At 40.3% G+C, this 21,038-nt stretch overlaps 1 protein-coding gene across 1 annotated transcript in view; it reads right to left on the bottom strand.

Annotated features, from left to right (window-relative positions):
• LOC139376075 (tenascin R (restrictin, janusin)) overlaps window positions 1-21,038 on the bottom strand; it is a 153,944-nt gene that overhangs the window by 11,715 nt on the left and 121,191 nt on the right. Inside the window, exons 14-19 of the mRNA XM_071118234.1 lie at window positions 16,192-16,311; window positions 15,400-15,543; window positions 8,284-8,414; window positions 5,765-5,897; window positions 5,319-5,470; window positions 5,063-5,159 (exon numbers count right to left, since the gene is read on the bottom strand). Coding sequence (XP_070974335.1) covers window positions 5,063-5,159; window positions 5,319-5,470; window positions 5,765-5,897; window positions 8,284-8,414; window positions 15,400-15,543; window positions 16,192-16,311 — 777 coding nt within the window. The remainder of the gene's footprint in view (window positions 1-5,062; window positions 5,160-5,318; window positions 5,471-5,764; window positions 5,898-8,283; window positions 8,415-15,399; window positions 15,544-16,191; window positions 16,312-21,038) is intronic.

The following is a 21,038-nucleotide window of genomic DNA, read 5'->3' as shown; positions in this document are numbered from 1 at the left end:
CTCGGAGGACCTGAGCCCTAGGACCATGCCTCAGGACTACCTGACATGATGACTCCTTGCTGTCCCCAGTCCACCTGGCCGTGCTGCTGCTCCAGTTTCAACTGTTCTGCCTTATTATTATTGGACCATGCTGGTCATTTATGAACATTTGAACATCTTGGCCATGTTCTGTTATAATCTCCACCCGGCACAGCCAGAAGAGGACTGGCCACCCCACATAGCCTGGTTCCTCTCTAGGTTTCTTCCTAGGTTTTGGCCTTTCTAGGGAGTTTTTCCTAGCCACCGTGCTTCTACATCTGCATTGCTTGCTGTTTGGGGTTTTAGGCTGGCTTTCTGTACAGCACTTTGAGATATCAGCTGATGTACGAAGGGCTATATAAATACATTTGATTTGATTTACACTATCGTTCTACAATGTAGAAAATGGTAAAAACAAAGAAAAACATTGGAGTAGGTGTGTCCAAACTTTTGACTAGTACTGCATGTATATAAAATCATTGCTCATTTCAAATGATAACGGTCACTTACTCAAGTCTAAAATTAACTTCTACCTGCACCTTGACATGGTTAAAACTGATGCACACAGCAAATGACATGTAGAGATAACAGGAAGTGGTCAGATGGTGAAAAGTGTCCATATCTTCCAGTCAACAGTCTGTGGCGGATTTGGCCTTGCTGCTACTGCCAGCCCAGAGCCTAGCCAGGCTGTGATGATAAGGACCAGCGAGATTATACCTATCTTTCCCAAGATAACAAACCTTCCTGCTTGGCATGGATGTTTCCTGTTTAACCTCAAGCTGAAAATCATATGATGTTGTAGATGCCTCATGATAGCAGATGGCAGTTTTTTGAAGCTGTCAAGCTTCCGATGATAAGCATTGGGCTGAACCAGAGCAAAACTGGGCTTGGTCTTCGATATGTCAGCAAAAGATACAGTCGGCATTAGAAAGCAATGAAGGCACTTGGTGGTGACAGGGGAAAAGCAATTGCTGTAATAAGATGTGTTAAACATTGAGTGAACTCAGATTTGCCATCGCAGAATGCAGGATCATCTGCTATTCATCGCTTAGATAGCTTAGTTTTTCATTACAAATTGCCAGCAGGATTAAAAATGCACTCAGAGGCTGTATTCTGTTCGAATTTTATCTCCTAAATTAACATCTCTTATCATTTTATTACCCATCTTACTCCTACACTTCCACAGAAATGAGGGGTCAAATTAAAAAGTGCAATAATAATTGCATATTGCACAACTGCATCAATTTCTTTATATTACGACCTCAAATTGACAATATATTTGGCCAGGGTCAGGTCAATGAGTCCGATTAATGGATAGCGCCCCCAACTGTAATAAAAATGAGCTTTAAAAAAAAAAAACGGCCTCTGATAATATCATCCGCTAATTCCCGTTTCTTCCATGTGAGCAAATCGGAATCTTAAGTGTCCCATTAGATAGAGCTCTTCCATATCAGGGTAGTTAAACCAAATGTTATTGTGTCTCCCTGTACTGCAGGATGTTGTAGATAAGGTCAGGTGCTGTGTGCTTACGTCATCTGAAGCTCCACTATGCTGTCCTCCGGGAGCACCACTATTCTCCTCTCATGGTCATATCTATCTATACCAGTGGCGGTCAATGCCGTTTAAGATGAGGGAAGAGGATTTTTTGAGGGCCTGACTTCTATGACAGCATATTGGATGACTCTCATTCATATTCCATTCACCCAGTTCAAAGTAACAGTGATAGGTTTAGGCTACTACATGATGCTCAAATTGTTCGCTATACCCATCATGAGCTTGCTACTACCTAGCCTATGAATGAATGTTTACAATGTAGGTGCACACAGGTCGAGAGACAAATTTGCGGCGACACATGGACAGACAGTGACATTCATTAACGCCTTCCACACTCTTGCTTGCATCTAGCTGATATAGGGTGTAATCATTAGTCCAATAGTTGCACGCGAGAGTTTCTACTGGACAAATTCAGGTATGTTTATCCCAGTTTTGTTCTGTTTACTACCGTTTAAGAAACTTTTTTTTAACAGAATCGGCAGAATGAATGCACCCCTGATCAGCCATTTGGGGCGCAGCATGGGTCTGCCAGCAGGAGTGAACACAGAACTGAGTCAGGGGAAATTAAACCAATGAAGTCATAATTAATATTTACTGGATGAGAAGTGCTTTTACCAATCAGGAATGAGTCATGAATCATAGTCATTTACCAGGATCGGTGTGTCACTAGTACATGTGGTACAGCCTGGGTAGGGGCTTAGTGGCATTTGCTGATATAGAAAGAGGCATGGATGAACGCTCCGACGTAAATGCAGGGTCATCAAGACTCTGTAATGTTCTAAAGGTTTAATTAATTAACAATCCTTTTATCAAACAGACAGATTTGGGTTCTGAAAGTGTACTGTCTTGTCATTCTATTTTTCTAATTAAAAGTACCAAAAGTATTTCTCAAGGTTGGGATCTCTATTATGAAGTATTCATGGATACAATCTTTTATCTATTTCCAAAACAATAACATGAAAACTGGCCCATGAAGAAACAGCTTTTCTAATGAATATAATTATGACTATTATAATGAGATTTGCAGAAATGTTTCACAGTGCATCAAAGGAGCGAGCCTTTTGTTTTGTTTCAGAATCAGAGAATTTATGAAAAACAATTACCATGCAGTGAGAAATGAGAGCGAATACATCCATTAATAAATCACAGAACTAGTGTTGTGAAGTAATAAAATAAAGGAGAGAGAGAGAGAGAGAGAGAGAGAGAGAGAGAGGGGGGGAGAGAGAGAGACAGAGAGAGAGATAGAGAGAGAGAGAGAGAGGGGGGGAGAGAGAGAGAGAGACAGAGAGAGAGAGAGAGAGAGAGAGAGAGGGGGGAGAGAGAGAGAGAGAGAGAGAGAGAGAGAGACTACAAACAAATGTGTAAATGAGGTCAACTGTTAACCCTGCTCTGGGAGAGATAAGCAGAAGCAGACTGCAACACAAACACAAGTACCTCCTATTCCTATTTTAAAGAGTTTCTTCTGTACTTTTTGTACGTTTTAGCCTGTAGTTCTGAAAGTAGTACTCCCGAGCCAAAAGTGGTCCCCTGAAAACTGCGTACTACGTGCACCACGTCAATGCTCTCTACCTCTCTCTCTGCAGTGTCCACTGAGCTGCAACCTTATTGGATAATGCTGGGCAGACCTCTTGCTAGCTGTCACTCAAATGCCAAGTGCTAAAGCTCATTGGCTACAACTCAAATTGCTAGGGGGCTGGCCCATGTGGGGGGAATGTGGTAAAATTTGCGACGCATTCTTATCTGTAGACTCAATAGCCATGGCTTCTCAAATGACTGCCTCGCCTGGTTCACCAAGTACTTCTCAGATAGAGTTCAGTGTGTCAAATCGGAGGGCCTGTTGTCCGGACCTCTGGCAGTCTCTATGGGGGTGCCACACGGTTCAATTCTCGGGCCGATTCTTTTCACTGTATACAGTATATCAATGATGTCACTCTTGCTGCTGGTGATTCTCTGATCCACCCCTACGCAGACGACACCATTCTGTATACATCTGGAACTTCTTTGGACACTTTGCTAACAAACTTCCAAACGAGCTTCATTGCCATGCAACACTCCTTCCATGGCCTCCAACTGCTTTTAAACGCTAGTAAAATTAAGAGCATGCTCTACAACCGATTGCTGCCCGCACCCTCCCGCCCTACTAGCATCACTACTCTGGACGGTTCTGACCTAGAATATGTGAACAACTACAAATACATAGATGTCTGGTTAGACTCTAAACTCTCCATCCAGACTCACAATAAGCATCTCCAATCCAAAATGAAGTCTAGAATTGGCTTCCTATTTCGCAACAAAGCCTCCTTCACTCATGCTGCCAAACATACCCTCATAAAATTGACTATCCTACCGATCCTTGACTTCGGTGATGTCATTTACAAAATAGCCCCCAACACTCTACTCAGCAAACTGGATGTAGTCTATCACAGTGCCATCTGTTTTATGTACCAAAGCCCCATATACTACCCACCACTGCGACCTGTATGCTCCCGTTGGCTGGACCTCGCTTCATATTCGTCGCCAAACCCACTGGCTCCAGGTCATCTATAAGTCTTTGTAAAGCCCCGCCTTATCTCAGTTCACGGGTCACCATAGCAACACCCACCCGTAGCACGCGCTCCAGCAGATATATTGCACTGGTTATCCCCAAATTCAGCACTTACTTTGGTCGCCTTTCCTTCCAGTTCTCTGCTTCCAATGACTGGAACGAATTGCAAAAATCTCTGAAGCTGGAGTCTTAAATCTCCCTCTCTAACTTTAAGTATCAGCTGTCAGAGCAGCTTACCGATCACTGTACCTGTACACAGCCAATCTGTGAATAGCACACTCGACTACCTCATCCCCATATTATTACTTATCCTCTTGCTCTTTTGCACCCCAGTATCTCTACTTGCACATCATTATCTGCACATCTATCACTCCAGTATTAATGCTAAATTGTAATTATTTTCACCTCTGTGGCCTATTTATTGCCTACCTCCCTATTCTTCTACATTTGCACACACTGTACATAGATTTTTAAAATGTTATTTTATTTTGTGTTTTTGACTGTATGTTTTTTATGAGTAACTCTGTGTTGTTGTTTTTGTCACACTGCTTTGCATTATCTTGGCCAGGTCGCAGTTGTAAATGAGAACTTGTTATCAACTGGCCTACCTGGTTATATTAAGGTGAAATAAAATGCAAAAAATTAAATGGTAAGGCCCAACTTCAGGAAAACAGTCGCTTTCAAACTATGGATTTCGTGGCAAATTGAGGTGAGACAGTAATTATTTCCATAGCTTATGCATGAACTACACATTGACACATCCAGCCCAAAGTATTTAAAAATACTTTTAGTCGCCAAAGTACTGGAGCATGTATTTAAGTAGTGTACAATTCAAACTACATTCTCTATCCCAGGAGTGGGGGTACTTCTCTAGAGAGCTAGATATAAAGTACCTACGGAAAAGTGTTATGGGGTTGAGATGAGTCATCTAGAAAACAGTCTTACCGAGCCAGAATTCATCCTCCAGGTTTCCAAAGCCGACCCTGTAGTCACTCCACTTCCTGGAGAAGTCTGTCAGGCCGTTCTGACGACGTTGGAAAACCTGAAACACAGATACAGATAAAGATAAGACCAGGTGACAAAACTTTATTCTACCAACATTTTGATAAAGTACAGTCCCAAATGGCACCCTTTGCACTGAAGTGTTGGGTGTTGTTGAGTTTTTGTCTGCAAGGTATATATCTTGCTATGAGACACTTACGATCCAGCCTCCTTCATCTGTGGTCATATCACAGTAGACCTGCACTCCCTGATTGGCGTCTCTGTTGATGTAGATGGTGTAGACGCCATTGAGGGACTCCCCGTTCAACAGATGCTGGGCACAGTTCTGGGGGGTGGCAAACAGACGGTTTCCTGGAGAGGAGGAGAACAGAGCACATGAGATCAGCTCAACACAATGGAGAATCACCAGGACTGGGCTGTATTCATAAAGTGCGTAATAGTAGGACTGCTTATATAGGACTGCTGATACAGGATCATAGTGAATACGATTATATAGACAGGGGAGATCTGATCCTAGATTAGCTATCCTACTCTGAGATGCTTATTGAATATGGGATTGGACTTTAGATAGAGATTGTGGATATGGGGATAAATGGTAAATGTGTGTGTGTATATCTGTGTGCTTGCATGCGTGTGTGTGTTTACCTGTTGTGAAGGCCGTAGAGACGATTCCGCTGGTCTCTAATCCCCTGGCAGCCTGCAACCTCACAGTGTATTCTGTGGTATCTGCCAGCCCCTCCAGACGGATCCAAGTGTCCTCGGCATCCAGGATCAGCTCCTGTAGTACCACACACACACACACACACCAGAGAACCGGAACTATGAGTGGATACGGTACAGCAAACTGTTTTATCTAGATACAATCCTAACAATTGTACAGCAGACAGTAGCCCAAAGGGGGGACACTATCTGACTCCTACTGTACCAACAAACAACAAAAGCACCCAGGCACATCTACAGAAATGAAAAATTGTAGGTGAGGCTCATTTACATGTTGAATTCATTATTCAGTGTTGTTGGTCCTTATACAACTCTGTCCTGTGTTTTTCTTAGAGTTAAAAAGGACAACTTAAATCACAGATTGAGGAGAGGAAATTACCTTATCAGACACTGGTGCAATAAGGAGCTGCCAGGAAGAAGAAGAATTTATATTTCTGTCTAAATCTCAAGATGGCTCAATTCCCTTTCGTTGCTTTTGACAAACCGACTTTTATCAAGCGGATCTTCTGATGGCATCATGTTTCTCTCAGAGATCTCTTTTTCTGGCAGATGAAAAAGAGATCTCTTTGATAAGCTCTCTAGGAGCCTGCCGTGACAGCAGAGTGAACTGAATTTAATGGGGCTTTGAGCCACATGAAATATCTATGAAGAACTGGATGAAATATTCAGCCATTTTGTAAAAAGTCACACATTTTAAGGCAATTTGTTGGATGAATTATGCAGTTAAAGCCGCTCTTTAATTGATGTTTCTCTCACAATGGACCTTACACTGTTTCGCTGTCGTTTTTTTGTAAAGATTATAATTTTTTGTTAGAAAGACTTGTTACTAATATAAAATATTTGCATGTTTGGAATTGTTGATCATGTACAAGGAATCATTTACAATAGAGGTTGCCTAATTACTGTATATAATCTAGTATTGCTCTGATCTGGAAGGTCAACATATGATTCATAACCAAACTAAAACAGATTGTTGTGGTGAATATGAACATCATATTAACAGAGAGAGGAGGTTGGGAATAATTTCTGCGGACAGAAATGAACTCAAACAGAGTAAAACAACATAGTCTGTGACTTAAACCAACTCCTCTGTGCATGACTGACACCCACTGGACAAACACAAGCACCAAAAAAGGTCAATATAGTAAAACACATGCATCTTAACAGATGTGTGTGTGTGTGTGTGTGTGTGTGTGTGTGTGTGTGTGTGTGTGTGTGTGTGTGTGTGTGTGTGTGTGTGTGTGTGTGTGTGTGTGTGTGTGTGTGTGTGTTGAAAGATATAGAAAAGACGAAGACAGTGAGTACAGTACAGTCTTGAGCTCTTTCTGTGACTTCGTACCAAATGGCACTCTATTCCCTTTATAGTGCACTACATTTGATCGGAGCCCTATGGGAATAGGTTGTCATTTGGGACGTATCCTTGGGCTCTGTCTGTATGATGTAATTAGTTGAGAGAGATATCTGCTGCAGAATATCAGGGGAATTGTTCCTGGTGAGTCATTAATAGAGGTATTGCATCAGAATAGACCGGTTAATCTACTTTATTATTATTACCCAGCTACATCAAAGAATTTTATTAAAATGAAAAATGTTCCAGGAGGCAAATTAAAAGATCTAAATGGCTCTATTGCCTGGGCATCCACTGTGGAGTAGAGCTGCATGGGCCTGTATTAAGAGGCAATTTGTCTGGGAGATACAGGATGTCCACTGTTTTGGTAGCTTCAAAACGCTACCGGTAACACTCACATTACGGCTCATACATTATCAATCATATCTCCTGTGAGCACGTTTGGCTTGATGATACAGCATGGAGGCTACAGTGTGTGATTTAGATTGGAAATTCATAGACAAAGATAAGGCAGTATTTTGGTAGCCTGTATGTTTGGGCTATGATGCTAACTCCTTGTCACTAATTCATTCTCATGCCAATGTTTGACTTGACAATGACAGCAATGGAGAAGACAAGAGCACAGACAGATCCGGGACCAGGCTAGTGTTTTGGCAGCTTGAGAACACTACACATAACACTTATGGCTCATATCAATAGGGCTGGCACAATTACAGTATAACCTTGTAAAATAAAAAAAAACATTACAAAAATTACTGACAGATGTGGATGAAAACCTCACCCCTCATGAAAATAAAATAAGTCAAAAATGTTTTGGGTGGAATGAACAGGGACAGACGGGAATTTGTATGGTTATTGATCCTAGCTGAAATGTAAAATGGTCACCTGTTTAAACAAGTATATATGGTGACGGTGGTAATTTGGCCGGCCAATTACCATCATCCAAAATTCCATGACTGTCACAGCCCTACATCTCAATTCCTCATGTGAGCTTCTTTGGCCTGATTATACAGTAACAGTTGAGTGTGTGTCTGTGTGAGAGTGATTGGAAACTCTTGTTGATGAAGTTAGATAAGACCTATTTTATTCTACTAACCTTTCTGTTGCCGTCCACTGACTTGTATGTGAGCATGTAGTTGTCGATGTCTGCGATGGGCGGTTGCCAGGAGATGAGGGCACTGCGGTGGTTCACCTCGCTAGCCGTCAGGTTCAGAGGAGCGTCCATGGCTACAGGGGACCAATCAAATAGCAGATTATCACATAACAGTTCCATTGAGTCAAATAATTATGTCTGGTGGTCAATTTTTTAAAATCCATATACTGTACTTAAATTGGAAATATTGCCCAATTATGGTCTATCTCCTAATCTGATGACCACCCTCTAGCGGACCTTAGTTGAAGTCACCCTTCTGAACATGCATTCTCATGTCCTTTACCCAGCATCCATAAATGCAAAATGTTTTATCTGCTGAAAATTCACACTAAGAAAATAATTAGCCATTCCAAACAGAATATTTTTTACCCAAGACTCTATCCTCCTCTCACATCTAGATAGCTGATACATGCACTCCTTTTCCTATCTCTCTCATTTTCCTATCTCCCTCCTCCTGTTGTCCTCAGGTGTTTTTAGGGGGGGGGGATCTATGACAGTTCAGTAATCAACAGCGTGTTCTACCACTGATAGCCTCAGGACTGAAGGATTTTCTACATGAGATGCAATGACATCAACACTGCAGTAGTGCCGACGAGAGAAAATTACAATGTGGATGTCCACACTGACCTGACTGCCTCTTCCAGGAGAGACTGTCATTCTCCTCCTGTCTCCTCAACATGACTGCAATGCCTGAGAGAGTTTTTATCTTTCCTTTCCCTTTCATCCCCCTTTCATTGTGATGGACACTGATTCAACATTTTCATGTCGTTCGAGGGCACATCTCAGAAGCTTTTTCAGTCATCACAATGCCTACACTTCTCTCTTGTTTCTTTTCTCTCTCACTCACTCTCTCACTCTCTGATCTCGGTCAATTCTTTCTCGACTCTCTCTCTCTCATTCCCTCTCTTTAATTACAGTATGCCTGCACTCTGAGGCGTGTTAACACTCTTTACAATAGGACGTTCTGTAACATTCTAATGTTCTATAGTTTTGCCACATGCAAATGTAGAGGTGTCTCAATAGACAAACAGATGGCAAGGGTAGTAATTAATTATTATTACTATTACTCCTGTATGCATTGTACTGAGACAAAATAAAAGTGTTTCCTTCAAGAAACAATTATAAAGTTCATCCCAATGCACTGGTTCAGGTGGATACTAAACCAAGCTTTAGTTATTTGGAAGAAACATAAAAACTTCTGTGAATAACATATCTCTCACTGGTCAAGTCTTTTAGAAAGTGAGTCAACCAATAACTTCATGCTCATAAGAGGTCATCAACACTGGAACTATTTATCAGAGCATAACAGCCAGTGAAACAAAGCATGAGCAAAAACATTTAATGAGACGCAAATTAAGAGCAAAAAAGCCCAATAAAGTCTGGTGAATTTGGCCATCCCATCCAGTGATTATGTGTCAACATCAGACAACAAGGCTGGCACTGGAGTAGCAAAGCCAATGGCCTGTGACACTTTAGACAAATTCATTTAGCCCAAAACAGTGTCAATAAATTAAGTTTAGCAAAGGCCACTGTTTGATTAAATATTGGGGAATTGCCCCTCATTCTAGGGAGACTTTTACTGCAAGACACAAGACAAAAATAAAGCCAGAAAAAAGTACTGGTTGTTGTTTTTTCTGGGAATAAGTTTTTGTACTCTACAGAGGCAGAGCAACAGCCCACGTGTTCTGAAATGTTCATGCAGCTCCAGCACTGTGCAGACTGGATAAAACTCTGCCGCTCTGCTCCCTTGGGGATATTAATGGCCTGCTGCTGACAGAGAATTTTTGTCTCAAAAATAAGTTTAGAGCCCCAACTAAACTAAACTAGACCATTTTCTCCCCTCCTCTTCTCCCTCCCCTGCCGTAGAGTAGGTATGATCTCATTGGCTTGTGGAGGTCGTTAGGACAGCCTCAGTCTCAGCAACTCGTGCGGAGATTGAAAAAAATCTTGCTGAGACTGAGGCTGTCCTAATATGGACACTGTATAGCAGGAGTAGAAACATGGACAGCCACTGCAAGGGCCTCAGTAAGAGGGGCAATGATTCCTGTTGCTAATTAGACACACTTTATCTGGGAGGTGTAAAAGGGCACCCGTTAATTGAATAGGAGCAAGTTTCAAGTTGCTCCAGGTAGCCTGCCTTTCTCTGAGCCTTTCTCTCTGCTTCTTGAACATGTGATTCAGAAATTCCACATTTTGATGTGTTATAGTCTGGATTTAAAATGTATTATATTTAGATGTTGTGTCTCTGGCCTACACACAATACCCCACGTTGAAGTGGAATTATGTTATTACAAATTAATTTGAAATGAAAAGCTGAAATTTCTTGAGTCAATAAGTATTCAACACCTTTGTTATGGCAAGCCTAAACAACTTCAGGAGTAAAAATGTCACATCCCATGTTCAAGAATTGGCTTTTTCTCACTCACTCTAGGTTAAATAAAAACAAAATCTCCAAAATGTTGTTACTTTTTAAACAAAGAGATTATTATTATTATTATAATAATTAATGAATTTAGAATGATATAAAAGTCCTTTAGATATTCTCAGATATTCTCACAGATCCTAACAGAAAATGCCCCTTAGATATTAATTTAGAATCCTCCAATCCTCTAAATGTAATTATTGGCAGAGAGACACGTCATTGAAAAATATATTTTTAGATACTGTAGGCCTACCATAGGTGAAATGAGTCTCACTAGTGTTGAGTAATGTGCTGTTAAAAGTGGTGTAGGTCTAATTTCTTTAAAGAGCATATTGAAGTTAGAAGCAATAGGATTTGAAGCAATAGCCTGCAACTATTTTAGCACCATTGTGCGCTGCTCTGAGACAAGCATGGGGACTGGTCTTGATAAATCAATAATATTTTTATTTTCACTTTATCTCCGTTTGGGTATTGGTTAGACTAGAATTAGAAAATTAGGGTGCAGAAATGTTATGCTCTTAGTTTACTCTTATTTTGCTAAATAGCCCAGTAATGTACTTCCGACTGTCACGTTATACAGCGCCATATTTTTGTTTTTCTTGTAATAGAAACACCATAATATTAATCAAATTAATTAAGCAAGTACAAGTTAAAAGTTTGGACACAAATTCTCATTCCAGGATTTTGCTTAATTTGTATTATTTTCTACATTGTAGAATAATAGTGAAGCCATCACAACTATGAAATAACACATATGGAATCAGTTAAGAACAAATTCTTATTTACAAGGACAGCGTACTTTTCCTCCCCATCGAGGAATTGAACCCCAGTCTCCTGCATGCTTGCATTCTCTAGTACAGACACTGCTCTCCCTTATGTAAGGATTTATGATAAAAATACTATTTTCAACATGCAGATGTTGAATTAGTTATGGATCCATGACGAATTACTATGGGAATAAATATCACTGATTTGCAGAAATATTGGAACAAAGTTTTCCGATGAAGGCAAACAACTTAGAATCCTCCAATCCTGCTATAGCCTACTCCCGACCATCACGCTGTACAGCGCCATAATAACCCTGAGGGTTTCGTTTTTTGTTTTTATTGGAAAAAAAACACCATAATATTGATCAAATTAATTAAGCCAAATTTCTTAAAATCAATCCCATATACTATGTTATTACAAAAAAGGGTTTAAATTATCTGGTAATGCCAAAATGGAAGACTATCAAATGCTTCTCAAAGATGCCCTCTGGTGGTCTAACTAGCACTAACATGCAATAACAGAAAAAATGGCTGACAATTAAATGACGTGCCACGGAATGCTCCAGCAGCCTGCCTACAAGGTGTGCTACAGTATGACAACTTTTAATGGAGGAACCACTGTAATAAGTTGCATGGATGGACTCTGTTTGGAATAATAGTGTTTAACGTGAATTTTTAATGACTACCTTATCTCTACACCCCACACATACATTTATCTGTAAGGACCCTCAGTCGAGCAGTGAATTTCAAACACAGATTCAACCACAAAGACCAGGGAGGTTTTCCAATGCCTCGCAAAGGGCATCTATTGGTAGATGGGTAAAATAAAAGCAGAAATTGAATATCCCTTTGAGCATGGTGAAGTAATTCATTACATTTTGCATGGTGTATCAATACAGGCAGTCTTAACAAAGATACAGGTGTCCTTCCGAACTCAGTTGCCGGAGTGGAAGGAAACCACTCAGGGATTTCACCATGAAGCTAATGGTTATTTTAAAACAGTTACAGAGTTTAATGGCTTTGACAGGAGAAAACTGAGGATGGATCAACAACATTCTAGTTACTCCACAAAACTAACTTACATGACAGGGTGAAAAGAAGTTAGCCTGTACATTATAATAATATTCCAAAACATGCATCCTGTTTGCAAATAAGGCACTAAAGGAAAACTGCAAAAAATGTTGCAAAGAAATGAACTTCATGTCCTGAATGCAAAGCGTTATGTTTGGGGCAAATCCAACTCAACACACCACTGAGTACTACTCCTCATATTTTCAAGCATGGCTGTGGCTGTATCATGTCATGGCTATGCTTGTCATTGGAAAGGAATAGGGATTTACTTATTTTTTATATAAAAATAAACAGCTAAGCACAGGCAAAATCCTAGAGGAAAATGTGGTTCAGTTGTAATGATTGTCCTCTTCTTCTGACGAGGAGTAAGAGATGTCGGACCAATGTGCAGCGTGGTAAGTGTCCATTTTAATATATAAAACTGAACAATACAAAATAACAGTGTGAATGAACAAACGAAAATCGAAACAGTCCCGTATGGTACAGACACAGGAAACCAGGCTACCTAAGTATGGTTCTCAATCAGGGACAACGAATGACAGCTGCCTCTGATTGAGAACCATACTAGGCCAAACACAGAAATCCCAAATCATAGAAAAAGGAACATAGACAACCCACCCAACTCACGCCCTGACCATACTAAAACAAAGACATAACAAAAGAACTAAGGTCAGAACGTGACATCAGTCTGCTTTCCAACAGACACTGGGAGACAAATTCACCTTTCAGCAGGACAATGACTTAAAACACAAGGCCAAATATACACTGGAGTTGCTTACAAAGACAACATTGAATGTTCTTGAGTGGCGTAGTTACAGATTTAAATAAAATCGGCTTGGAAATCTATGGTAAGACTTGAAAATGGCTGTATAGCAATGATCAACAACTATCTTGACAGAGCTTGATCGACTTTAATAAGAATAATGTTTAAATATTGTACAATCCAGGTGTGGAAAGCTCTTAGATACTTGTATTGTATTGAATACTTGCAGTTGAAGTCGGAAGTTTACATAAACTTAGGTTGGAGTCATTAGAACTTGTTTTTTAACCATTCCACAAAGGTCTTGGTAACACACTATATTTTTGGCAAGTCGGTTAGGACATCTACTTTGTGTATGACACAAAGTTTACATACACTAAGTTGACTGTGCCCTTAAACAGCTTGGAAAATTCCAGAAAATTATGTCATGGCTTTAGAAGCTTCTGATGGCTAATTGACAACATTTGAGTCAATTGGAGGTGTACCTGTGGATGTATTTCGAGGCCTACCTTCAAACTCAGTTCCTCTTTGCTTGACATCATGGGGAAATCAAAAGAAATCAGCCGAGACCTCAGAAAAGAAATTGTAGACCTCCACAAGTCTGGTTCATCCTTGGGAGCAATTTCCAAACGCCTGAAGGTACCACTTTAATCTGTACACACGTACACAACAATAGTACGCAAGTATAAACACCATGGGACCACGCAGCCGTCATACCGCTCAGGAAGGAAAAGCGTTCTGTCTCCTAGAGATGAACGTACTTTGGTGCGAAAAGTGCAAATCAATCCCAGAACAACAGCAAAGGACCTTGTGACGATGCTGGAGGAAACAGGTACAAAAGTATCTACTGTATATCCACAGTAAAAACGAGTCCTATATTGACAGAACCTGAAATGCCGCTCAGCAAGTAAGAAGCCACTGCTCCAAAACCACCATAAAAAAATCCAGACTACAGTTTTCAACTGCACATGGGGACAAAGATCGTACTTTTTGGAGAAATGTCCTCTGGTCTGATGAAAGAAAAATGGAACTGTTTTGCCACAATGACCATTGTTATTTTGGAGTAAAAAGGGGGAAGCTTGCAAGCCGAAGAACACCATCGCAACCGTGAATCACGGGGGTGGCAGCATCATGTTGTGGTGGTGCTTTGTTGCAGGAGGGACTGGTGCACTTCACAAAATAGATGGCATCATGAGGTAGGAAAATAATGTGGATATATTGAAGCAACATCTCAAGACATCAGTCAGGAAGTTTAAAGCTTGGTCGTAAATGGGTCTTCCAAATGGACAATGACCCCAAGCATACTTCCAAAGTTGTGGCAAAATGGCAACAAAGTCAAGGTATTGGAGTGGCCATCACAGAGCCCTGACCTTAATCCCATAGAATATTTGTGGGCAGAATTGAAAAAGCATGTGCGAGCAAGGAGGCCTACAAACCTGACTCAGTTCCACCAGCTTTGTCAGGAGGAATGGGCCAAAATTCACCTAATTTATTGTGGAAAGCTTGTGGAAGGCTACCCGAAACATTTGAAGTTAAACAATTTAAAGGCAATGCTAGCAAATACTAATTGAGTGTATGTAAACTTCTGACCCGCTGGGAAGGTGATGAAAGAAATGACATCTGAAATAAATCATTCTCTTTTCTTTTATTCTGACATTTCACATTCTTAAAATAAAGTGGTGATCCTAACTGACCTAAGACAGGTTTTTACTTGGATAAAATGTCTGGAATTGTGAAAAACTGAGTTTAAATATAATATATAGTGTATGTAAACTTCCGACTTCAACTGTATGTAAATGGAATATTTCTGTTTTGAATTTGAAATACATTTGCAGAAATGTTTTCACTTCTTCACTATGGGGTATTATGAGTGTTATGAGTTGTTTTCAGGCTGTAACACAATAAAATGTGGAATAAGTCAAGGGGTATGAATATTTTCTGAAGGCACTGTATATGTACTGTAGCTGCTCTCAGTCTGTGTGGGTTGCTTCTGAACAGCTGGGAGGTAAGTAATTAAGCAAGTAAAGTAACTAACATACGTGTTTCAAAGTTGGCGATGACAGTTCCACTGGTCAAGGGTCCCTTGGTGGCGTAGAGGGCTACAGAGTAAGTGGTGCTGGGCTTGAGTTTACTAAGCTGGTGCTCCTGTTTCACACCTTCCACCAGGAAGGTATTAGCTGTCACTACAAGAGTAGGAGGAACACAAATACATATTAGATTAGGAGAAGACATGAGATAGTAAACAAACCTGATTTTTATGATTACATTAAACAATTTGGAGTCTTAATTATTAATGTATAGTGGTTGCCTTGGATATGCATGTACACGGTCAGGGTTGGTAGATTGCGGTTCCTATGGGTGTTACATGGGTCAGGTTTAAATCCATTCAGCTCAAATTCATGATTCCTTATTTGTTTGCATGACTAAACTTTGTACAATAAATCTAAATAAATTGCCTGTTTAATAAATGGTTTGCTGTAGCCTCAGAAATACCAGGATCCATGTCGATGGTGAAAAATAATAGGTTAACAAAAATGTTCAGCCAATATTTTCATTGCCTGGCTGAGTAAATTAGAAGGGACACCTAATGAACACACCAAAGAGTCAATAGAACACATTGGCAAGAGGTTGCTGAAGAACCATCATTTGTGGCCATATTGATGAAAGCTGCATCGACTAGCAAGCGGATGTCTGAGCTGATTTCCATGTAGCTGTGCGACACTTTCCTCTGAGAGCCGACTTGGCAGGAGTCCAGTCCAGCTGGTCTCACTCTACAGCTCCACCCCTGTAGCGGAGAAACAGGGCTGTGAGAAGACAATAAATCCACCTACCCTGGTAGCAGGTGAGGGTGAACACGTAGTTGTCAACACTGGACAGAGGAGGGTTCCACCGGAGTAAAGCTCCTTGTGGGGTAATGTTGAGGGCTGTTAGTTCCATTGGCATGTCCATCGCTATATCAAAGAAAGAGATGAAAGCAATGTATGGCTCAGAGAGGGTACCAAGATGGCCCCATCACTTTCCAAAATGTAATCAACTGTATGTTCCAATTTGCAGACCACCATGTGGACTATATACTCTGCAGATTGAGGCAAATTTATAATGACTCTTTTCTCCAGTGAGATCACAATTCTTGCTAGTATAACTGAAATCAAAGGCAAATTATACAGTCAAATATTCTGTACAGTACACAGAAGAACAGTTCTTAAAAGCTTTTATTTTAGACCCCCTACTTACCGGAAGAACCAAGAGAGAGTAGAATTTAATTACATGTTTCACTTAGTGTTTTCACCTCCAAGTTTTCATATGGATTTTTGGCTTAACAGAAAAAGTATAGAGAATACAGAAGTAAACAGCTTGCCTTGAAAGGACTTGAATCAACTGTTAATTCACCATACCCCCATGTCTGGGAAATGTCTATGATTATATCTAGGAACTTTAATCACACTGCTTGTGAATGAAAGGTGTTTGATTACACTCATTACTTAAATTACAATACTATTTCATTTAATCTAATAAAAGCTGCCAATTTGAAGTGAAATCAAATTGAATTAGATTAGATTGAAAAAAAAACAATAATTGTATTTCTGTAACTGTTGATTGTCCTATTTGAAACAAATGAATATATGTCAGAATAAAAAATAACAAATAAAAAATATATTAGATTGAATAAAGCGTGTAATGATGTGTGGGGATGTCAGTAGCACCACTACTGAGTAGGGATGTGTTTGTGACTAGTTGGTACTGGATGAACCATTAAAGACGATATCGATGGAGAAGGATGGAAGCGGAATGCCAGAAATTGGGTGCAAAAGAGGTGGTAGATTTATTAACAAAAATGGTTACAAAAATAATAAATAATTCATGCATATGATGTATAAATAAATGTATTCCCGGGAAAATGAAAATGACAAGAGAAAGCTTAATTAGAATAAAGTACAAATAAACTCACTCAAAAGTTTCCACAGTCTCAGGACAAGCTGTTCACCAACCAAGAGTCTGAGCTCAACGCCCAGCTATATACTTTCACAGAGCCCTGCCCTGCTTGGACTGAACTATTTCTGCCGGTAAGTAGAGGGTAGGCTAAACAACCGGAAGTATAGAGTAAATGCTTTTTCCAACTATGAGGTTGGAATAATACTGTGAAATTGTGATGATAATGCCCTTTAGCGTAAGAGATGTTTGAAAAGACCGCATTAAATTTCCACCTGTTTTGGTGGTATGGAGTTTTGTTCTGCCTGTCACCAGGCGGTAAATTAATTAATAGGCTAATAAGAAAGAGAGTTCCAAACCTTTCTGCCAATAACAGCTAGTTTTCAGTTTTCTCCTCCCCACTCAGACCACTACCACACAGTCTTACCAAAATTCTTCTTTTAGAAATGTATCTTTGCCAAGAAGCTATTTTGTTTCTTTTTGACCATTTTAATTGAAAACGATCACAGTAAGGTACTTATTTGTGTTTATTTATTTTCCACTTTGATGGCAAACTTTCTGTACTGATAAAATTCACATCAAGACATTCTCGTTTTTCCCAAATTTGTTTATTTCAGAACCCTTCTGTATGGAATTATGATGCTGTCTTAAAGCCCCATGGAGAATTTGCATTTTATTTATTAAATCATCACTGTATGTCTAATAAATCACTTTGTGTATATATTTCATGAAAATAACTCCAAATACACAGTATAAGTCACAAGTTTAGGCACACCTACTCATTCCAGGGTCTTTTGTTATTTTTTACTATTTTCTACATTGTAGAATAATAGTGAAGACATCAACACTGAGGTAGTCTCCCGGAATACATTTCAATTAACAGGTATGCCTTGTTAAAAGTTAATTTGTGGAATTCATAATCTGTTTGAGCCAATCAGTTGTTGTGACAAGGTAGGGTTGGTATACAGAAGATAGCCCTATTTGGTAAAATACCAAGTCCATATTAAGGCAAGAACAGCTCAAATAAGCAAAGAGAAACGACAGTCCATCATTTATTCAAGACATGAAGGTCAGTCAATCTGGAAAGTTTCAAGACATTTCTTCATGTGCAGCCACAAAAACCATCAAACGCTATGATGAAACTGGCTCTCATCAGGACCGCCACTGGAAAGGAAGACCCTGAGTTACCTCTGCTGCAGAGAATAAGGTCATTGGAGTTACCAGCCTCAGAAATTCTACCCAAATAAATGCTTCACAGGGTTCAAGTAACAGACACATCTCAACATCAACTATTCTGAGGCGACTGTGTGAATCAGGCTTTCATGGTTGAATTTCTGCAAAGAAATTGGGCAGAAGGTAGCCTAGTGGTTAGAGCATGACTTTTGCTATGTAAATATCATTGTGGGTTTACCAATAAAGTTACTATATGTTTTTTACCATGATAACCGGCATCTGTCATCTTTCATCATTATGAATTCGATATGGACTACTGTACATGCAACTTTCAATGAGGGCTGGTAGCAAAGTTTAGGACAATCAGAATGCAGGGTTTTTGTCAGGCTAACTGGGTCTCGTGAAAAGGTAGGGGGATAACCTTTTCACGTGATGCAGACACCTGTCTCAATCAATGAGATGAGATTTGATGGATTACTTCATGGAGCCAATTTTTTTTCTTTCTAATAACAGAGCATTTTGTAAATTCAAACGAACAACCTGCAACTAGCCATGGAAGTTTAAATGACATGCGTTCTCTTCCAAGTCGGGAATTGAGGAAGTATCGCCAAGTAAAGGTTATTCAAAAATGATCTGTACTACGCTTTACACTACCTAAGAAATAACGCCTATCCGCCAGCTGGAACAGTAGTAATGGTCTGACTAGGCAATATTTTGAATAGCTAATATTAAATGCAACGTTGTAAAAACACCAGAATCTGCTGAACCACAGTACCTGTCCGCCCCAGCCAAGGCCATTAGCTGGACAGTTGACTCAGATCGAGTGAATCCTGGACAGTCATTACCTTTGGAATTGCAGCTAGTGCCTCAGTGCCTTACAACAGTAGCTACCCAGCCGGCAGGATTCTCCAGCGACCGCACAAAAACTATTCCTTAGCACTAAGGATCTTAATAAGCTGTCTGTGTTTTTGTTTCTGGCCTGTAAGTGGAGCACCAGCCCAGCTCCATTCGTGGCAGAGCTTCTCATCTGACACATTGGATTTTGAGACACTTTTAGGCACAGCGAGCTCCTCTTTCCGTAACGGTTTTATCTCTTTCTTGCTGAACCACACCACAATGGAATAATATTGTTCTACTTATGACCCTGTTTTAATGAGAGCTGCCAAGTGCTCCTTCACATAGTTTTGTGAAACACTGCCTGCGACTCTGCAGCATTAGCAGAAGGCTAGTGTTCGTCTGTTTCTCTGAAAATAAGTTAATAGCAAAGTAAACGTTAGTGTGTTTTCTGGTTTTGAATTACATGAAGAATGTTTTCCCTTTTTTGTTTATTTGGAGGTGATGTGCAGCAGCAAATGTGCTCACTGGAGCACCCCAGGCCCTTCATTAGAAGAAGAGTTGGCATGTCAAAATGCAGAGATTCATTCTGCTTTAAAGGGGGATGTCTAACACTTTCTATTCACATACAAATTAAAATCAATATTTGGCATGGTATTCTCTATGTTTTTTCTCTGTCATCGTCCATCTGTCATACTCTCATATTCTCTGTCTGTCTGTCTGTCTGTCTGTCTGTCTGTCTGTCTGTCTGTCTGTCTGTCTGTCTGTCTCCCTCCCTCCCTCCCTCCCTCCCTCAATTCAATTTCAATTTAAGGGCTTTGTCTCCCTCCCTCCCTCCCTCCCTCCCTCCCTCCCTCCCTCCCTCCCTCCCTCCCTCCCTCCCTCCCTCCCTCCCTCCCTCCCTCCCTCCCTCCCTCAATTCAATTTGTCTCTCTCTGTCTCTCTCTGTCTCTCTGTCTTTGTGTGTGTGGAGTCCTGAACCTTTTGGTTTTGGAAAGACATCTCTACCTGGCTCATCAGTATGCAGTGGTGCACTCCCTTTGCATGCGGTGGCGAGCTGGTTAAGCCCATGTTAGCGGAGTTCACTTCACACCCAGAGGAGCTACTGCAGCCTACACACCTCTCTCTGGTGGTTCACTAGATGTCAAATATATCTCACATCTCACACAGCTCAATGCTGCAGAGGTCTGTCTATCTGACTGACAAACTACCTGACTGCCTGTCTGACAGAGGAGAAGCAGAGATAGAAATAAGGTGAGGCTAACAATTATAAGGCCAAGGGGGTAATGGTAGTTACACTCGCTGCAGCAGCAATGAGAGGCAGGTATTCTACTGTCTGTGTCTGAACATCATTTCTTAGTGTGCAGGTGGCAATGTGAGAGATCCACATAGTGGGTACTAATAATACATTTCACTGAAAAGACAGAACGTCCCATTTATCTTGGAAAGACACTATGTCTGACTCCAGAACATTTTGTTCCCCAATCTCACATATAATAATAACTCTAGCTATGATTTTAGCAAACAAGCTAACTCACTTGTCAGTCAAGAAAACATTGACTCCCTGGAAAAAATACCAAAACAGGATTGTATTGGTTGTTCTTTGATAGTTGTGCAGGATGTGGAGATGAAGATTCCATCAATATAATGTGTACATTTACCTTTGGACCTATACGAATGGTACATTGTCCGTCCCTTTCTATAGTGGCATGGTGGCTGAGATGGTAAGGGTTTAGGGGTA

This window comes from Oncorhynchus clarkii, chromosome 20 (genome assembly GCF_045791955.1).
Source record: "Oncorhynchus clarkii lewisi isolate Uvic-CL-2024 chromosome 20, UVic_Ocla_1.0, whole genome shotgun sequence".
Taxonomy (NCBI): Eukaryota; Metazoa; Chordata; class Actinopteri; order Salmoniformes; family Salmonidae; genus Oncorhynchus; species Oncorhynchus clarkii.
Note: the sequence above shows the minus strand (reverse complement) of the source record. Positions and strands in the feature narration are given on the sequence as shown.